General features: G+C 39.5%; 1 protein-coding gene across 1 annotated transcript in view; it reads left to right on the forward strand.

Annotated features, from left to right (window-relative positions):
- Window positions 1-1,968: 1,968 nt before the first annotated feature.
- The window catches only part of UBE2R2 (ubiquitin-conjugating enzyme E2R 2), a 106,366-nt gene continuing 93,397 nt past the window's right edge, over window positions 1,969-14,937 (forward strand). Inside the window, exon 1 of the mRNA XM_006863036.1 lies at window positions 1,969-2,148. Within this exon, the coding sequence (XP_006863098.1) occupies window positions 1,972-2,148 (177 nt within the window). The 5' untranslated portion in view covers window positions 1,969-1,971. The remainder of the gene's footprint in view (window positions 2,149-14,937) is intronic.

The following is a 14,937-nucleotide window of genomic DNA, read 5'->3' on the forward strand; positions in this document are numbered from 1 at the left end:
AAACCCTATGAGGGTAGTTTTACTCTACTTGTAGAATAATGTACTAAACCACAAAGTCGGTTTGAACCACAAGATTAGTGGTTCAAACTTACCAGTCACTCCTAGGAAACCCTGTAAGTCGGACCGATTCAACAGCACTTAACAACAACATAGGGTCACCATGAGTCAGAATGGACTTGATAGCAATAGGTTATTTTATTTATGGATCATTTACCATGTGCCAATCACTGTGCTAAAAGCTATACACAGATGATCTCATTTAATCATAACAACATTGCTTGTGTTAGGTATAATTAACCTCTTTTTACAAAGCTGATGAAACAGGAAGAGGTAATGCAATGTAAATGGTGGAGTCAGAGTTGGAACAAAGATGTTTCTGATATCCAAATTTTGTGTGTTTAGAACCCCTAGTCCTGGTGCGGTGCTGTAGGATAAGCACTGGGCTGCTAACCGCATAGTTGGTGGTTCAAACCCACCAGTCACTCCTCAGAAACCCTTTATAAAAGGGGCACGATGAATTTGAACTGACTCGAAGGCATTTAACAACAGAACCCTCACAGAATCCTGGCTCTAGGATATGCATCTCTAAGAGAAGTGTATTCTAAAACTATTTAAAAGATTGTCTCCATTTCAGTCATGATTACCTCAATATCTTTCAGTTCCAGATTGAACCTTAAAGCTCAAAGAACATGCAAGATTCAAAGTCAATCTTGGTATGGTATTTTACGAATGGGTAAACTGAGGGAAGGGCCTACAAGAAGCCAACTTAAGTCTGTCATTGTCTCCTCCAGCTCTGTTCCCCATACTTCTTTAAGTACAGGCCCATCTGCCTTCTCCCATTTTACAGGACGGAAAACTAAGACCCCAGACTCCACTCAGTGGGTGACTAGCCTAAGGATACGCTGGAGTGGGGGCAGGACCTGCACAAAAGATGTTGGGCAGGTTTGTTTCCACGCCACAAGAATCATACTCTTAGCACATCCTTATTAAGCACCTAGTGGGTGCAGCACCCACAGTCTGGGTGTCAAGGACAGAGGCCTGAAGAGGCTGAAGGCTCGCGTTGGTTCTTAGGGGTAAGAAGGGCTGACACAGCTCTAGGACTGGCGTTCTTTCGAGAATGTGCCTTTGGAATCGCGGCGTGGAAGCGCACAACTGTCACTTTGGGGGCAAGGCTGTCCCTTGCAGCGGCCCTCAGCTCCGTAGCGGCTTGGCCCTTTAAGAGGTGGGAACACGCGCTGGCGTCACAAAACGCCGCCACCACACAGGGCGGCCTAGAGCAGGCGGGGAAAGAGGAGGAGAGAAGGAGGGCGGGGAGGGAGGGGCGCGCGCAAGCGCGTCGGGCCGTCCGCCGCTGAGAACCGCCCCCCCTCGCGGCGTGCGCCCCTCCTCCCTCCCTCCCTCCCTTCTTCTTCTCCGCTCCGTCGCTCCCGCGGCGCGAGGCGCTCTGGCTCCGCTCCTTTGCCGTCGCCCCTCCCCCCGCGCAGCCGCCGCTGCCACCGCTACCGCCACCGCCGCGAGACCCTTGCGCTCCACACTCCCCCTCCCCCTTCGGCCCTCGAAGAGAACGAGAGGGCGAGCGAGCTCCCGGGCCGGCCGGGCCCCCTCCCCTCACCATCGCCGGCCCTCCGCCGCCTTCCTCCGCCTCCACCTCCTCTCCCCCCCCCCTCAGTTGAGGCCCCCTCCAGGGGGGGGGAGGCCCAGGACCGGGAGCGAATTCCCCGTAACTCTCTCAACCCCTTCCTTCACCCGGCCCGAGTGTGAAAACAAGGGCCCGGCTCAGTCCGGCCCGCGTCGTGTGTGAGGAGGACCCGGGGCGGCCCGCGGGCCGTCTGGGGCCTGATCCGGCCCGTCCGGTGGGTGAAGACCGGAGCCCGGTGTGGTGCGGCCCGGCCCGAGGGCGAGCGGAGGGGAGGGGCCTGGTTGGCCCGGCCGGAGCGTGAGGACTGGGGCCCCGGCGCCCCCGCCGCCGCGATGGCCCAGCAGCAGATGACCAGCTCGCAGAAGGCCCTGATGCTCGAGCTGAAATCCCTGCAGGAGGAACCGGTGGAGGGCTTCCGGATCACCCTGGTGGACGAGTCTGACCTCTACAACTGGGAGGTGGCCATCTTCGGGCCCCCCAACACCCTCTACGAAGGCGGCTACTTCAAGGTACCCGCACCCCCTCTGGACCTGGCTTCCCCGGCCGAGCCTGCTGCGGCCCGCCGTTCTCGGCTCCTCCCGAGGCCGCCCCCTCCCCCCGCGGCGGAGGCAGGAAGGCCTGGCTCACCCGGGGCTTTTTCTTTGTGCTGGGGGCGGGGGCGCTGGGAAGTGGGCTAGCCTCTGCCAAGGACAGTGGCCCGGAGGAAGGAGGGCAGTCTTTGTTTTCTTTCTCCTCCTGCGAGTGTTTGGGAAGAAAGGTGGTCTGTGTGCCCTCTCTGGTCTTCCCTGCGCAGGCTGGAACGGCCCCAGAGGGCAGGGTGACCTGCACTTACGAGACTTTAACAGGGAGGTGGGGAAAAGGTCCGAGTCTGTCATCTTCTGGGCAGCGAGTGACCTGTCAGTTTGAGGATTTCTAGGGGAGTGGGAGTTCCAACTTGGCATTCCAGCGGGCGGTCGTGGGGGTCAAGACCTTAGCGTGATACCAAAAAAGGGTGCTTGCGTTTTCTTGCCATTAACTACTTTGGAGAACTTGAATTTCGCCTTTTTTCTGTCCTCTACTCTTTTTACTTCAATAGTGTTTCAAAGTGCCCTTTGTCCTCACCCTGCCACTAACTTTGCTGGCCTTTCTGTCCTACGTGTAGAAAAGTTCTCAGAGGGGGAGGAGAGTGGTAGGGCTCCACTTGGGGAAGTAAATTTGGAACCTTTTTTGACTTAGGTTGTTCACGCTAGCAAATGGGGTGGTCTCACTGTTGTGAAGTATCTTAGGTTCTCTGGTTCTCTGGGTAGGATGGCTCGGTCGACTAAAGACCATAGTCTCTATTGTTTTCCAGGATTTAGAACCGTGGTGTTTATCCTTCCTGAATCCGGCGATTTTTTTTTTTTTTTTTTTAAATTAAAACTTCAAGGTAGATAACTTGGAGATCCTGAGTTAGTTCTTTGTTTTCATTTTAGCGTTTTTTGCAGAGATGGACCACAAGATTGAGAGCTTGAATATTCTAAATAATGGGAACAGAGAGAAAATGAGTACTTGGGAATCCATTTAATTTTTTTAATTTCCAAAATTAAGTAAAAGATATCGGTGAGAGCCAGTTTTAGTTTGTTTTGAAAGGAGGGGCAGTCTTGGAACGAGTTTGAAGTGAGTATCTTAGTCATGTAGTTATGTTGTGTATTTTTAGGACTACCCAGTTACTTAACTCTTGTTTTCTGAAGGTATACGTCTCAGTTTCAGGCTTGCAATTGGGTCAGCTTGGTAGAAAATTTGAAGGATTGATGTGTTAATGTGGCATTCACTGAATAACTTAGTAAAAGTACAGTTTTGTAATACTGTTGAAGAGTAGTATCTCTACCAGCTGTGTGCTTCATCTTTGTGAGCTTACCCAAGACTTTTCAGATGTGGATATTTAAAATCACTAAGTAAACATACAAGTTATTAATGATAAATTGGAGAGGACGTATTGCTGTGTCTATGTTGAGGCCTCATTCTCTACTGTTTTGTTACAATAAATTTCCATTTATGTTTATAGATGTAGATACTTGCATATTTATAGAATATAGATGTATACAGAGATACTGGAAAATTATTTGCACAAAATGGAATTTATGTGGTCACTTTTAGTAAAGTAATATTTAGCAAAATCTACTTGCCTACTGGTATGGTGCTGTGGTATATAAGCACTGGACTGCTAACTGCAAGGTCAGCAGTTCAAACCTACAGTAAGCTGCTCTTGGGAAAACCTATACAGGGTCGCTGTGAGTCATAACCAACTCCACACACTTAACAACAACTGTTAATGGAATAAAGTTTAGTTTCCTAAAAAGTATCTTGTGGGGCAATGGTCAGTGTAAACAAGTACTATTTAGAATAAATCCACTCAAATACAGTGTTTTTCCTTTAAAAAACAAACTCTGAAAGAAAATGTTAAGTGCTGTCCAGTAGATTCCGACCCATAGCAACCCTGTATGGGGTTTCCAAAGAGCAGCTGGTGAGCTTGAACCACCGACCTTGAAGTTCAAATGACTTTGCAGTCTGGAGCATTAACCCACAGCGCCACACCAGGACTCCTGAAAGAAAATGTTGTTATGTGCCTTGGAGTCGGTTCCGACTCATAGTGACCCTGCACAGGGTTTCTGAGGCTGTAAATCTTTACGGGAGCAGAAAGTCTCATCTTTCTCCCGCGAAACAGCTGGGTAGTTTCATACTGCCGACCTTGTTGTAAGTTGTAATGTTTTAGCCTGGTTGGGGAGGAAGTATGGTGAACTCTTCAGTTTGGGTTTAGGTGGTGTTGAAGGAGGATTTGTTGGAAAATAAAATGAAATCCTTTAGTTTTCAGTCCTTAAAATTAGTTTAATCTCCAATTTTGTTCTAGTTATAGATTTTTTAATCTTAAGTTTCTCATACCTTTAATACTGACAAAAATAGTCTTTAAAAATTCTTAAATAAGTTTCATAATTTAGTTTTATGTGAGAAATTTAACTGCATTGTCTTTACCCTTTCTTTATTGTATGTCTTTTTAATGCCTTTATTGTATGTCTTTTTAATTCCTTCTTTGGTAAAAAGGCAAATTGATGGTCATGAGCAGTTAACACTATTGATAGGTTTAACACCATTGTGTTTTTTTGTTTTTGTTTTTTATATTCACTGCTACTGTCTTATAACAAGACTTATAGTGTGTTTCTTTACAGCTGCAGTTCAAATTTGGCATAGAGCTTTCCATGCCACTATTATTAAATGTTAGTCCTTGAGTATTTAGTATAATTCATGTAAGCTAAACTTTTCCTTGATTATGTATTAATAGTTTGTGAAGGCAGGAGAACTGCAAGTCATTCTCTTAAGTATTTTATATTGTGACTCCTATAACGTTTCCATATTAATAGATTCTAACAGATTTTTTTTTCTACCATGAAATAGTTGGCTTTCACCTGTTTTAACTATGGATTTGTTATGGTAGAAATGTGTGATATCTTTATTCAACAAAACTATTTTGATTCGTCTTGCTTTTTAACTTTTTAAATATAAAATCTTTGTAATTCTTAGTTTGGGGGTGGTGGTGGTGGTTGTGATTAAAACCGTGTGCCATCAAATTGATTCTGACTCATGTTGTTAAAGTGCTGTTGAGTCGGTATTGATTTGTAGCAACCTTGTATAGGGTTGCCCAGGAGGGGCTAGTGAGTTTGAACCACTGACCTGGTAGTTAAACCAACTTTGGGATCCAATACTTTATCCCACAGTGTCATACCAGGAAATTTCTCAGGCTGTAAATTTTTATGGGAGCAGGAAGCCTTATATTTCTCCCTTGAAACAGCTTATCAATTGAACTACTGACCATCTCAATGTGTAACCACTTTGCTACCAGGGTTCCTAGTTCTGGGTGTTATGATATGTAAAACTATTTTTCTTATGTGTGTTCTGCATTTTTTAAAGTGATTTTGTTCTTGTTGTTTTCTTGTCTACTTTCTTAATTTCATTGACCCTCAAAATGTATCTTGGAATGAATTTTTCTTCTATGGGTCAGTCATGCACAAAGACATAGTAGGAAAGGACTTACTTCTTAGCACACTGAGAGAACACCCTGAGCTTGAGTTTGCTATGGAGGAGCAAGTCAGAATTTTAACATGGTACTGGAAGAAGAAATTGTTTGTTGATCAAGTCAGCAATTAATGATGGCTTTTACAAGTTTACCCCATTCCTTTTTTAAAAAGGAGCTGTCCTTTCAAATAACTCTTGATAATGAGCATACTTGGTGTGGCTGCTTTGGTATAGAAATGAAACTGTTGCATTATTTATATAAAAGCATGATAGCAGTGAGTCTAGAGAACAGAATTTGAGAGTACTTTTTCATGATGTTTGTAGCATAAAGAAACATTTAAATGGCAGAGAAAACTTGAATTTTACAGTTAATTTTTTATAGTTTTAATTTCATTCAATAATCTGATGTTGTAGTGAAATATTCCATGTAAAAATTATATACATATTGTTGTTGTTAGGTGCCATTAAGTCGGTAACGACTCATAGTGACCCTGTGCACGATAGAACGAAACACTGCCCTGGGCCAGTCTCACAGTTGTTGCCACGCTTGAGCCCATTGATGCTGCCACTTTGCCAATCCATCTCGCTGGGGGTCACGTACATATAAATGTGTTCCATATCTAGAAAAGCCCAAACTTAACATTTAGAAAGTATTTACTAGATATGCTAAATTTTCCTTAATAGGAACTTCTGTATCAGATTTAACATTTTGACTTACATTAATGAAGCTCCATAATAATATTTATTATTTTTTTTCATATAAAGTGTTATATATTTGTTAGGTTTCATTTGTTCTAGAATAAATAATCTATTTTCTGCCCACTCCTCTTCAAAAACAAAAGCAAATGCCAAATCTAACCTCTGTATACCTGACATTGTCCTTCAGATTATAGCTCACACTATTTTATGACTATAATTCTTAGTATATAATTTTAAGCAGATCTTTGAAGAGGAGATTTTAGCCTTTTTGTTGATAGGGATCCTTTTGAAAACCTGGTCAATTTTGATGGGAAAAATGGGTACTCATAAATTAATTTGCATATAATTTATGGAGCTACCTGATAGATTAAGAGTCCTTGTTTTCAGGGTTTTGGATGGGCAACTTAAAATTAAAAAGCACTTTAAAAACTATAAAAGTAGCGTTTTCTCATACATTTAATTGTATCATGAACCTTTTAGTCAGATAATTTTTTTTTCTTTTCAGTGAACTTTTAGAATAACTCTTAGGGTATTTATTATCCTGAGAAGGAGAAAGAAGTGAACTATGACAACATTGTAAATGAAAACATTAATTTTCAACACTTTTCAGCACTCGATGATGTTTGTCTTTTTCTTTATATTTTTTAAACCAAATACAGCTCTCTAGCATTTCATAGAATTTGCTTCTACCCAGTGGATTTCATGTTGTATAATTTTTTTACTTTTTAAACGTCTTTGAAATAGGAATATATCTTAAATTGATGAAGGGTACAATTGACAACAGTCAAGCACTCCTGGTGTGGCACTCTAGGATAAGCACTGGACTGCAAACCAAAAAGTTGGCCGTTCAAACCCACCAGCTGCTCCTCGGAAAACCCTGTACAGGGTCACTGAGTCAGAATTAACTCCACAGCACTTAACAGGTGACTTTTGTGACCCAAGTTATAAAAGCACCTTCCATCGAAATCATCACATAAAATTGAAAAGTGTGCCAGTATTAAAGTATATTCAATTTATAAAATAAGGATTTCTCTGTGACTTTAGGATTTAGGCCCTAATTAATAAATTCTGGGCAGCGTGTTGATTTTCTTTTTTTAGATATGTGTTGTTAATAAACAATATAGAATACTCATTAGAAGCAAAGCCCAGTAAGGAGAGTCACTTTGTTTTTAAGTAGTAAGAGAACATATTAGGGCATTGGTAACTTTAGAATTTTTATGAATACTCTTCATAAAATTTTTGTATAGTCCTTAAAGTATGAAAATATGAACCTATGTATTATTGATGCAATTATAGATTGCAATAAGGCAAAGTTATTTTAAGTTTTAAAGCCAAGTAGAACATTTTTGAACATACCTATTATCCATCATGATAAAAAATCTGTTCTATCTTTCCAACTTAATGTTAGTGATCCTGGTCTGACTTTCCAGAAGAACTTGTTTGGTGACAGATGAGGTAAAGGAGGTCATCCGGAAAATTGGTCAACCTCTACTAATTTGATGTAATTGTTAGTGCCATTGTATTGACTCAAACTCATGGTGACACTATGTGCAACAGAAGAAAATGTTGCCTAGCCCTTCATCATGTTAATGATCCATTGGTTTGCTAGATCCCGTTGTTAGGCCCTTCCAACCTAAGGAGCTCATCTTCCAGCATTGTATTGGGCAGTATTCTTTGATCCAAAGGGTATTTATTGGCTAATTTTCTTAAGTAGATCATTGGACCTTTCGTCATATCCTGTCTTAGTGTAGAAGGTCTGCTGAAGCCTGTTCACCATGGTGACCTTGCTGGTATTTGAAATACCAGTGGCATAACTTCCAGCTTAATAGCAACATACAAGCTATCACAGTATGACAAATTGACAGATGAGTGGTAGCTACTCATTTAGTTAAAGGAAGAGTTACAAACTCAGGGTTTAATACTATCTAATTGTTTTTTGTTTTTGAACTTTTTTGTGCTGCTTCACAGATAACTACATAGATGGCTGAGTAAGATTGAGTCACTTTCATTTGTCATCATAGAATGAATTTATTTCAACTTTATTGAGCAAGAAATTGTTATCCAGAGTTTAATACTTATATACTTCTAAATTAGTTGGTTCTGAAGTGAGTGGAGTAGTGGCTGTATTGCAATTGAATAGGTGATTTTAGTATAGATTGCTTAGGTTTGATATTACTTAAATGTTTTCTGTATGAGAATTGGAAAGATTCAGATTTTGGAATATGTATTCAAGATGGAAAGTGAACAGTCTTCTTTGAACATCTTTGATTTGTTTTAGTAACAAACATAAAAATGTTTTGATTATAATACAAATGAATTGCTGATATGAACTTATTGGCAAGGTAAGTAGAGTTAGCACTTAAAACGTGATAAAACTTTAAATGCAACATCTATTACAGTTATATCCTGCTGTCCTTAGTACATAAGGGAGTACTGGTGGCACAGTGGAAAAAAATGGTGGTTCGAACCCACCAACGTTTTCTCTGCTCTGTAGAAGAAAAGACCTGGCGATCTGCGTTGGAAACCTTGTGGGGCAGTTCTACTCAGCCCTTATAGGATGATTATGAACCAAACTCAACTCTACTGGGTTGCAAATAGGTATGGTATCTTTATTTACAGTAATGTAGGTATTGTTGTTATGTTGTTAAGTGCCGTTGAGTTGGTTCCGACCCATAGCAACCCTGTACAGGCTGTAAATCTTTACGGGAGCAGAAAGCCTCATCTTTCTCCAGTGGAACAGCTGGTGATTTAGAACTGCTGACCAGAGATTAGCAGCCTGATTTGTAACCACTACACTACCAGAGCTCCTTATATATCTATATATGTATGTATGTATGTTTGAAACTACCAGCTACTAGGAAGCTTAAGAAAAAACTCGAAGACCCAGAAAATAATAAATGTTGGCAAGGATGTGGGGAAATTGCAATTTTTAGCCATTGCTGGTGGGAATGCAAAATGGTACAGCCACTGTGGGAAACAGTGTGGTGGTTCCTCAAAAAATAAAATTGCCTGTGACTTAGCAGTTTTACTCATAGGTATATGCCGCCAAATCTTTAGAGCAGAAACTCCAAAGGAGACGTAATTGTAGCACTATTCACAATAGCTAAAAGGCGGAAGCAACCTAAATGTCCACAAACAGCAGTTGGATTGTTGCTAAGTGCCTTCCAATGGATTCTGACTCATAGTGACCCTGCATAGGGTTTCTGAGGCTTTTAGATATTTACAGGAGTAAAAAACCGTACCTTTTTTCACTGCAGAGTGAAGTGGCTGGTGGACTTGAACCGTGGACGTTGTGGTTCACAGTCTAGTACTTATTTTGTGGAGCCTCTGCGCTTCCGCAACAGTTGAATGCATAAACAAAATTTGATATGTTCATACAATGATATATTACTCAGCCAGTAGAAAAATGAAGTTTTGATACTCTGGTAGTGTAGTGGTTACGAATAGGGCTGCTATCCTCAGGGTCAGCAGTTCGAAACTCCTAGCTGTTCCACAGGAGAAAGAGGAGGCTTTCTGCTCCCGTGAAGATATATAGTCTCAGAAACCCTATACAGGGTCGCTATGGGTTGGAACCGACTCCTCAGCACATAACAACAACAACATATATAGTATGGCATAAAGTCTTAAAATTGAGTGAAATAGTCAATCACAAATACTGTATGACCACATAGGAAGACAAGAAAAGGCAAATATATAGACATTATATATAAGTTCATTAGTGGTTACCAGGGGTGGGATAGAGAATTTATAGTGATGGGGAAAATGGCATTGATTATTGGTAGGATTGTACAGCTGATTATTGTAATTGCTGTCAGTAAGTTGTATACTTGTAAAAAGTTGAATTGACAAAAGTTGTATGATAATAAGTTGTCAGTTCTGACACATAGCGACCCTGTCTAGGGTTTCCAAGGAATGGCTGGTGGGTTTGTACTGCCATCCTTGTGGTTCAGACTTACCTTGTGATCTATCCTTTAATGCCACACCAGGATTTATATATATAAGTGACCCCCACCCCTGTCCTCCAACCCCCCAATGAAAGGCAGAGACTGAGGCTGCCTAAGTACAACCAAATACTTCATGGGATTTGGTTCCTTGTTTTGGAGGTTTAGGGTCATGATTTCATGGTGTTTAGTGCTTTTGGTCTACCTCCTAGTTCATTGTGTAGTGCCTAGGGTCTGAAAAGTTTACAAGTGGCCTTTCAAGACACAATAATTGGTCTCTCTTCATCTGGAACAGTAGAGGAAGAAGAGTCAAGAATTAAAGAGGGGAGAATATGGAAGTGTAGCCTGTTGCTTCCATGAACAGCAGCCTCCTTTATTGATAGACCAGAAGAACTGGATGATGCCTGGCTATTGTTACTGTACATTTTGATCAAAGATTTTTATAGAAGAATCCTGATTAAAAGGGGGAGCATACAGAACAGAATTTTACATTCTCGAGGACCCTAGACTTTCTAGAATTATGAAGGATGGATGAACCCTTGAAACTATTACTCTGAGATAATCTTTAAACTTTAAATCAAAAATATCTCCTGAAGTCTTAAAACGGAGTAATAATTTAGCTTACCCTAGTTAAAAAGGTCTGCCCTAACAGCAGCAACTATAAAGATTAGATAGGAACCTTAGTGAATAGTGAGTTATATATTAATGAGGGAGGGACAGTTCAGAAAAGGAAGGGGAGAATGGTTGCATAGCTCAAAGAATATAATCCGCGTCACTAAATTGAATATATAGAAACTGGAATTGGTGTATATTTTGTTGTGTATAACCTCAACAATAAAAAAAAAAAAAAGTGGGATGGTACTAAAACCAAAATCATTGTGGTCAAATTGAATATAACTCTTGGTGTGGCACTGTAGGATACGCACTGGACTGCTAACTATATGACTGGCAGTTCAAACTCACCAATTGATCCATGGAAACCACTCTATACAGTGTCACTATGAGTCGGAACCGTTTCAACAGCACTGAACAACAGCAACAAAATGAACCTGTAGAATGGAGTAGAAGTGTCCTGTAGGATTTCCAAGGCTATAAATCTTTATAGAAGTGGACATCTTCTGTAGAGCAACTGATGGTTTTGAACATCCAGCCTTTCAGTTAGCAGCCCAGTACTTAACCATTGTGCTACCAGTACTCTTTAGAATGGTACTGTTGTTATTGTTAAGTGCTGTAGAGTCAATTCTGACTCATAGTAACCCTGTATAAGCTTTCTGAAGAGCAGCTTGTGGTTTTGAACTACTGACCTGTGATTAGCAGGCAAGTGCTTATCCTAAAGAACCATCCCAGGACTAGAGTTGAGGAATACAAGTTTTAAGTCATTTGTCCTGGGATTGGGAATTATGATAATACCTCTGATATGATAGTAGGGAGATAAGAGAGGGAGTTAAATTTTAAATTTCTTAATACGATATTGACTTATGCTTTTAAAATAAATTTACATTGATACTTTTCCAAATTTATTTAAGCACCATATGGAAATCTGGGCAGTTTAAAAATTAAAGCTTCTTTGTTGTTCTTTTTAGTTGAATCTGTAAATGAGATTCTAATTCTTAAAGTATCTTCTGATCAATGCCATAGTTTCAATCTATTTTGTATTTGGATTACCAAATTTTAGTAATTATTTAGTTGGTCTGCTTTGCCTCAGTTGATGGATTGGCAGCCGACATTTAATTTGAAGAATAAATTTTGTGAACTAATTTAGATTATATGGTTCACTTGGTAGCATACATCGTGATTCAGATTTTAAACACTGAGTGAGAGCTACTTTCTTGAAAAGAACCATGGCTTTCTTTTAAGATAACATTAAGAACTGGTGAAGTTCAGGAGAAAGATGGGACTTTCTGCTTCCCTAAAAATTTACAGCCTTGGAAACCCTATACCGGATCGCTGTGAATCAGAATTGTTCGACAGCAGTGAGTTTGAGTTTTGAGTTTGTGTGTATATTATGTATATATGTCTGTGGTGTTTTTAAAGAAGCAAAATTTAAAATTTTTATGAAGTCCAATTTATTATTTTTTCTTTATTGTTCTTTATATGTACTGTTTGTAAAATCTTTGCCTACACAAATGTCATAAAACAAAGAAATTAAAAGAATAAAGAGGGAAAAGGGAAAAAAGTATTGGCAAAGTTACAGAAACTTTGACAATATGTAGAAGCAGAATGACAGTACAGATTTTAAAGTTTACCTGTGATCATACCTGTTAATATGTAATAAGGCAAAACAAAATCCCAGATTTTTGTTGTTCAAAAGTATGCTTTTATTCATATAGTTTGAAACTTATTTTCATGTTGTTGGCAGAGACATGAGTAAACTTAGTCTACTACTTTATAGTCACATATCATTTTTGACTAAAAATTGATATGTGAAGCCTTCAAGAAATTTGTAGAAATGTTCTTTTACTTTTCTATTTTTATGTTTTAATCCATTTTTCCCATGAACTTTTGAAGCCCCCAGATGCTTCATTCATCTTTTTCGTCCAAGTTGAATCAGATCCATTTCTGTTGTTAAAAAAGTCCACATTAAAGAATTGAAATTTGCCACTAATAAGGACATTAACAAGAATGAAGGCAGTTTTAAGAAAGGAATCTTTAATTGTTTAGAGCAATGGCAGTACTGTTGCAGTGAGCAGTATAGTCACTCTCCTGTGGTGTTTGCACATTCCTATATGAGGTGGCTTCAGAAAGCTCATGGAAATTTTTATTATCTTTTATTTCCATTTCCCACAACTTTTTAAAGCTGCTTTTGTAAGTTCAGGCGGTTGAGTGAAACACATATACTCACACACACTTATACATTCACACATTCACTCATAATTTAGGAGGCTTGTTTTGGTCTTGCTGTTTAACTGCTGTTTTTTTCATTGGATAAACAGTCATAAATGTATACTTATGTGTATAATTATACATTTAAGCCATTAAGAACTAACCATTGTGGAAAAACTTAAGTGCTAATGTTAAAAAAAAACAACAAAACAATAAATTTGCCTTTAGGTTTCCTATAAGTTCTTTGACATTTATTATTCCTGTCTCTACTCTATCAAATTTTGCCATTCTTATTTAGGGAAATATTGAGACAGGAATAATGAATGGCAAAATTTGATAGAGTAGAAGTTTTATTGAAGATAGAAATTCTGTAGAACTCAGATTAAGGTAAGGAATTTTGTACTTAAAGGACCTTAAAATGGGAAGAATATTTTCTGAGCGTTGAGTTTATAAGTCTTCCCATTTTTTTATGAATGCTTTTCTAAAGTTCCTTTTTATATTAGTAAATTATACAAGAAGTTATGTATAGAGAGGTTCCTTAATTTAAAAAGGAATCGTGTGCCATCAAGTCTGTTCTAACCCATAGTGGCCATAGATGAGCGATTGCCAATCTTTTCTCCCGTGGAGCTGCTGGGCTCCTTTAAAAAAAAAAAAAATCCCCAAAACAGCAAGTGAGTCACACAGATTTTTTTTTTTTAATTTCCCAGACCATATCAAGTGTGCAGTAACATTATGAAAAAGCTTAGAATATTGTGAAAATTAACAAAACGTGACACACAGACACGAAGTAAGCATATGCTGTTGGAAAATGGTGCTGATAGACTTGCTGGGCACAGGGTTGCCGCAGGCCTTCAATTTGTAAAAAACCACAAGAAAGCACAGTGAAATGAGGTATGCCTATAAATCTTTACAGATGTAGACTGCCACATCTTTCTCAGTAGAGTAGCTGGTGGGTTTGAACTGCCGACCTTTTGTTTAGCACTTAACCCATTGTGCTACCAGGGTTCCTTCAGAATGTCTTATTGTTCTTATTAAGTGCTGTTGAGTTGATTCTGAGTTATAATGACCCTGTATAGGGGTTTCTGAAGAGCAGGTAGTGGGTTTGAACCACTGAACTTTATATTAGCAGTCCAGTGTGTATCCTATAGCACCACATCAGGACCTCAAGAAGGTTCTGTTGCAAGTACTGTCGAGTCGGTTCCAACTCATAGCAACCCTGTATAGGGTTTCTAAAGGAGTTCTGATAGTGCAGCGGTTACGAGTTGGGCTGCTAATCTCACAGTCAGCAGTTCAAAACGACTAGCGGTTCTGTGTAAGATGAAGCTTTCTGCTTCCCTAAAGATTTACAGCGTAGGAATCCCTATACAGGGTTGCTATGAGTTAGAACCAACTCCACGACATGTAACCACAACCATAGGGTTTCTTAGGAGCCGCTGGTGAGTTTGAACTGCCAACTTCATAGTTCAAACTGATCTTGAGGTCAATTGCTTTATCCTACAATGCCACACCAGGACTCCAAGTAGGTACTAATACGTGGTAAAACCACAAAAGAAACTACATGTAAAAGTGTAAGTATTACGTTGAAGAAATCAATTTAACCATAAAATTATTTGTGTCTTATGACCATTCTTGTAGTGTGAGTCTATATAAACTTTAAGATTATGAGCTCTTTTTTTTTTTGTTGCTGTTCGTTGGTTTTTAATGGTTTTTTTGTTTTTTTTTAATTTAAGGTTTTTATTGTGGATTGAGTGAAAGTTTACAGGGCACATCATCAGTTTCACATTCAACAATTCATATAACTTGTTTCAT

Source organism: Chrysochloris asiatica, unplaced genomic scaffold (genome assembly GCF_000296735.1).
Source record: "Chrysochloris asiatica unplaced genomic scaffold, ChrAsi1.0 scaffold00053, whole genome shotgun sequence".
NCBI classification, from domain to species: Eukaryota; Metazoa; Chordata; class Mammalia; order Afrosoricida; family Chrysochloridae; genus Chrysochloris; species Chrysochloris asiatica.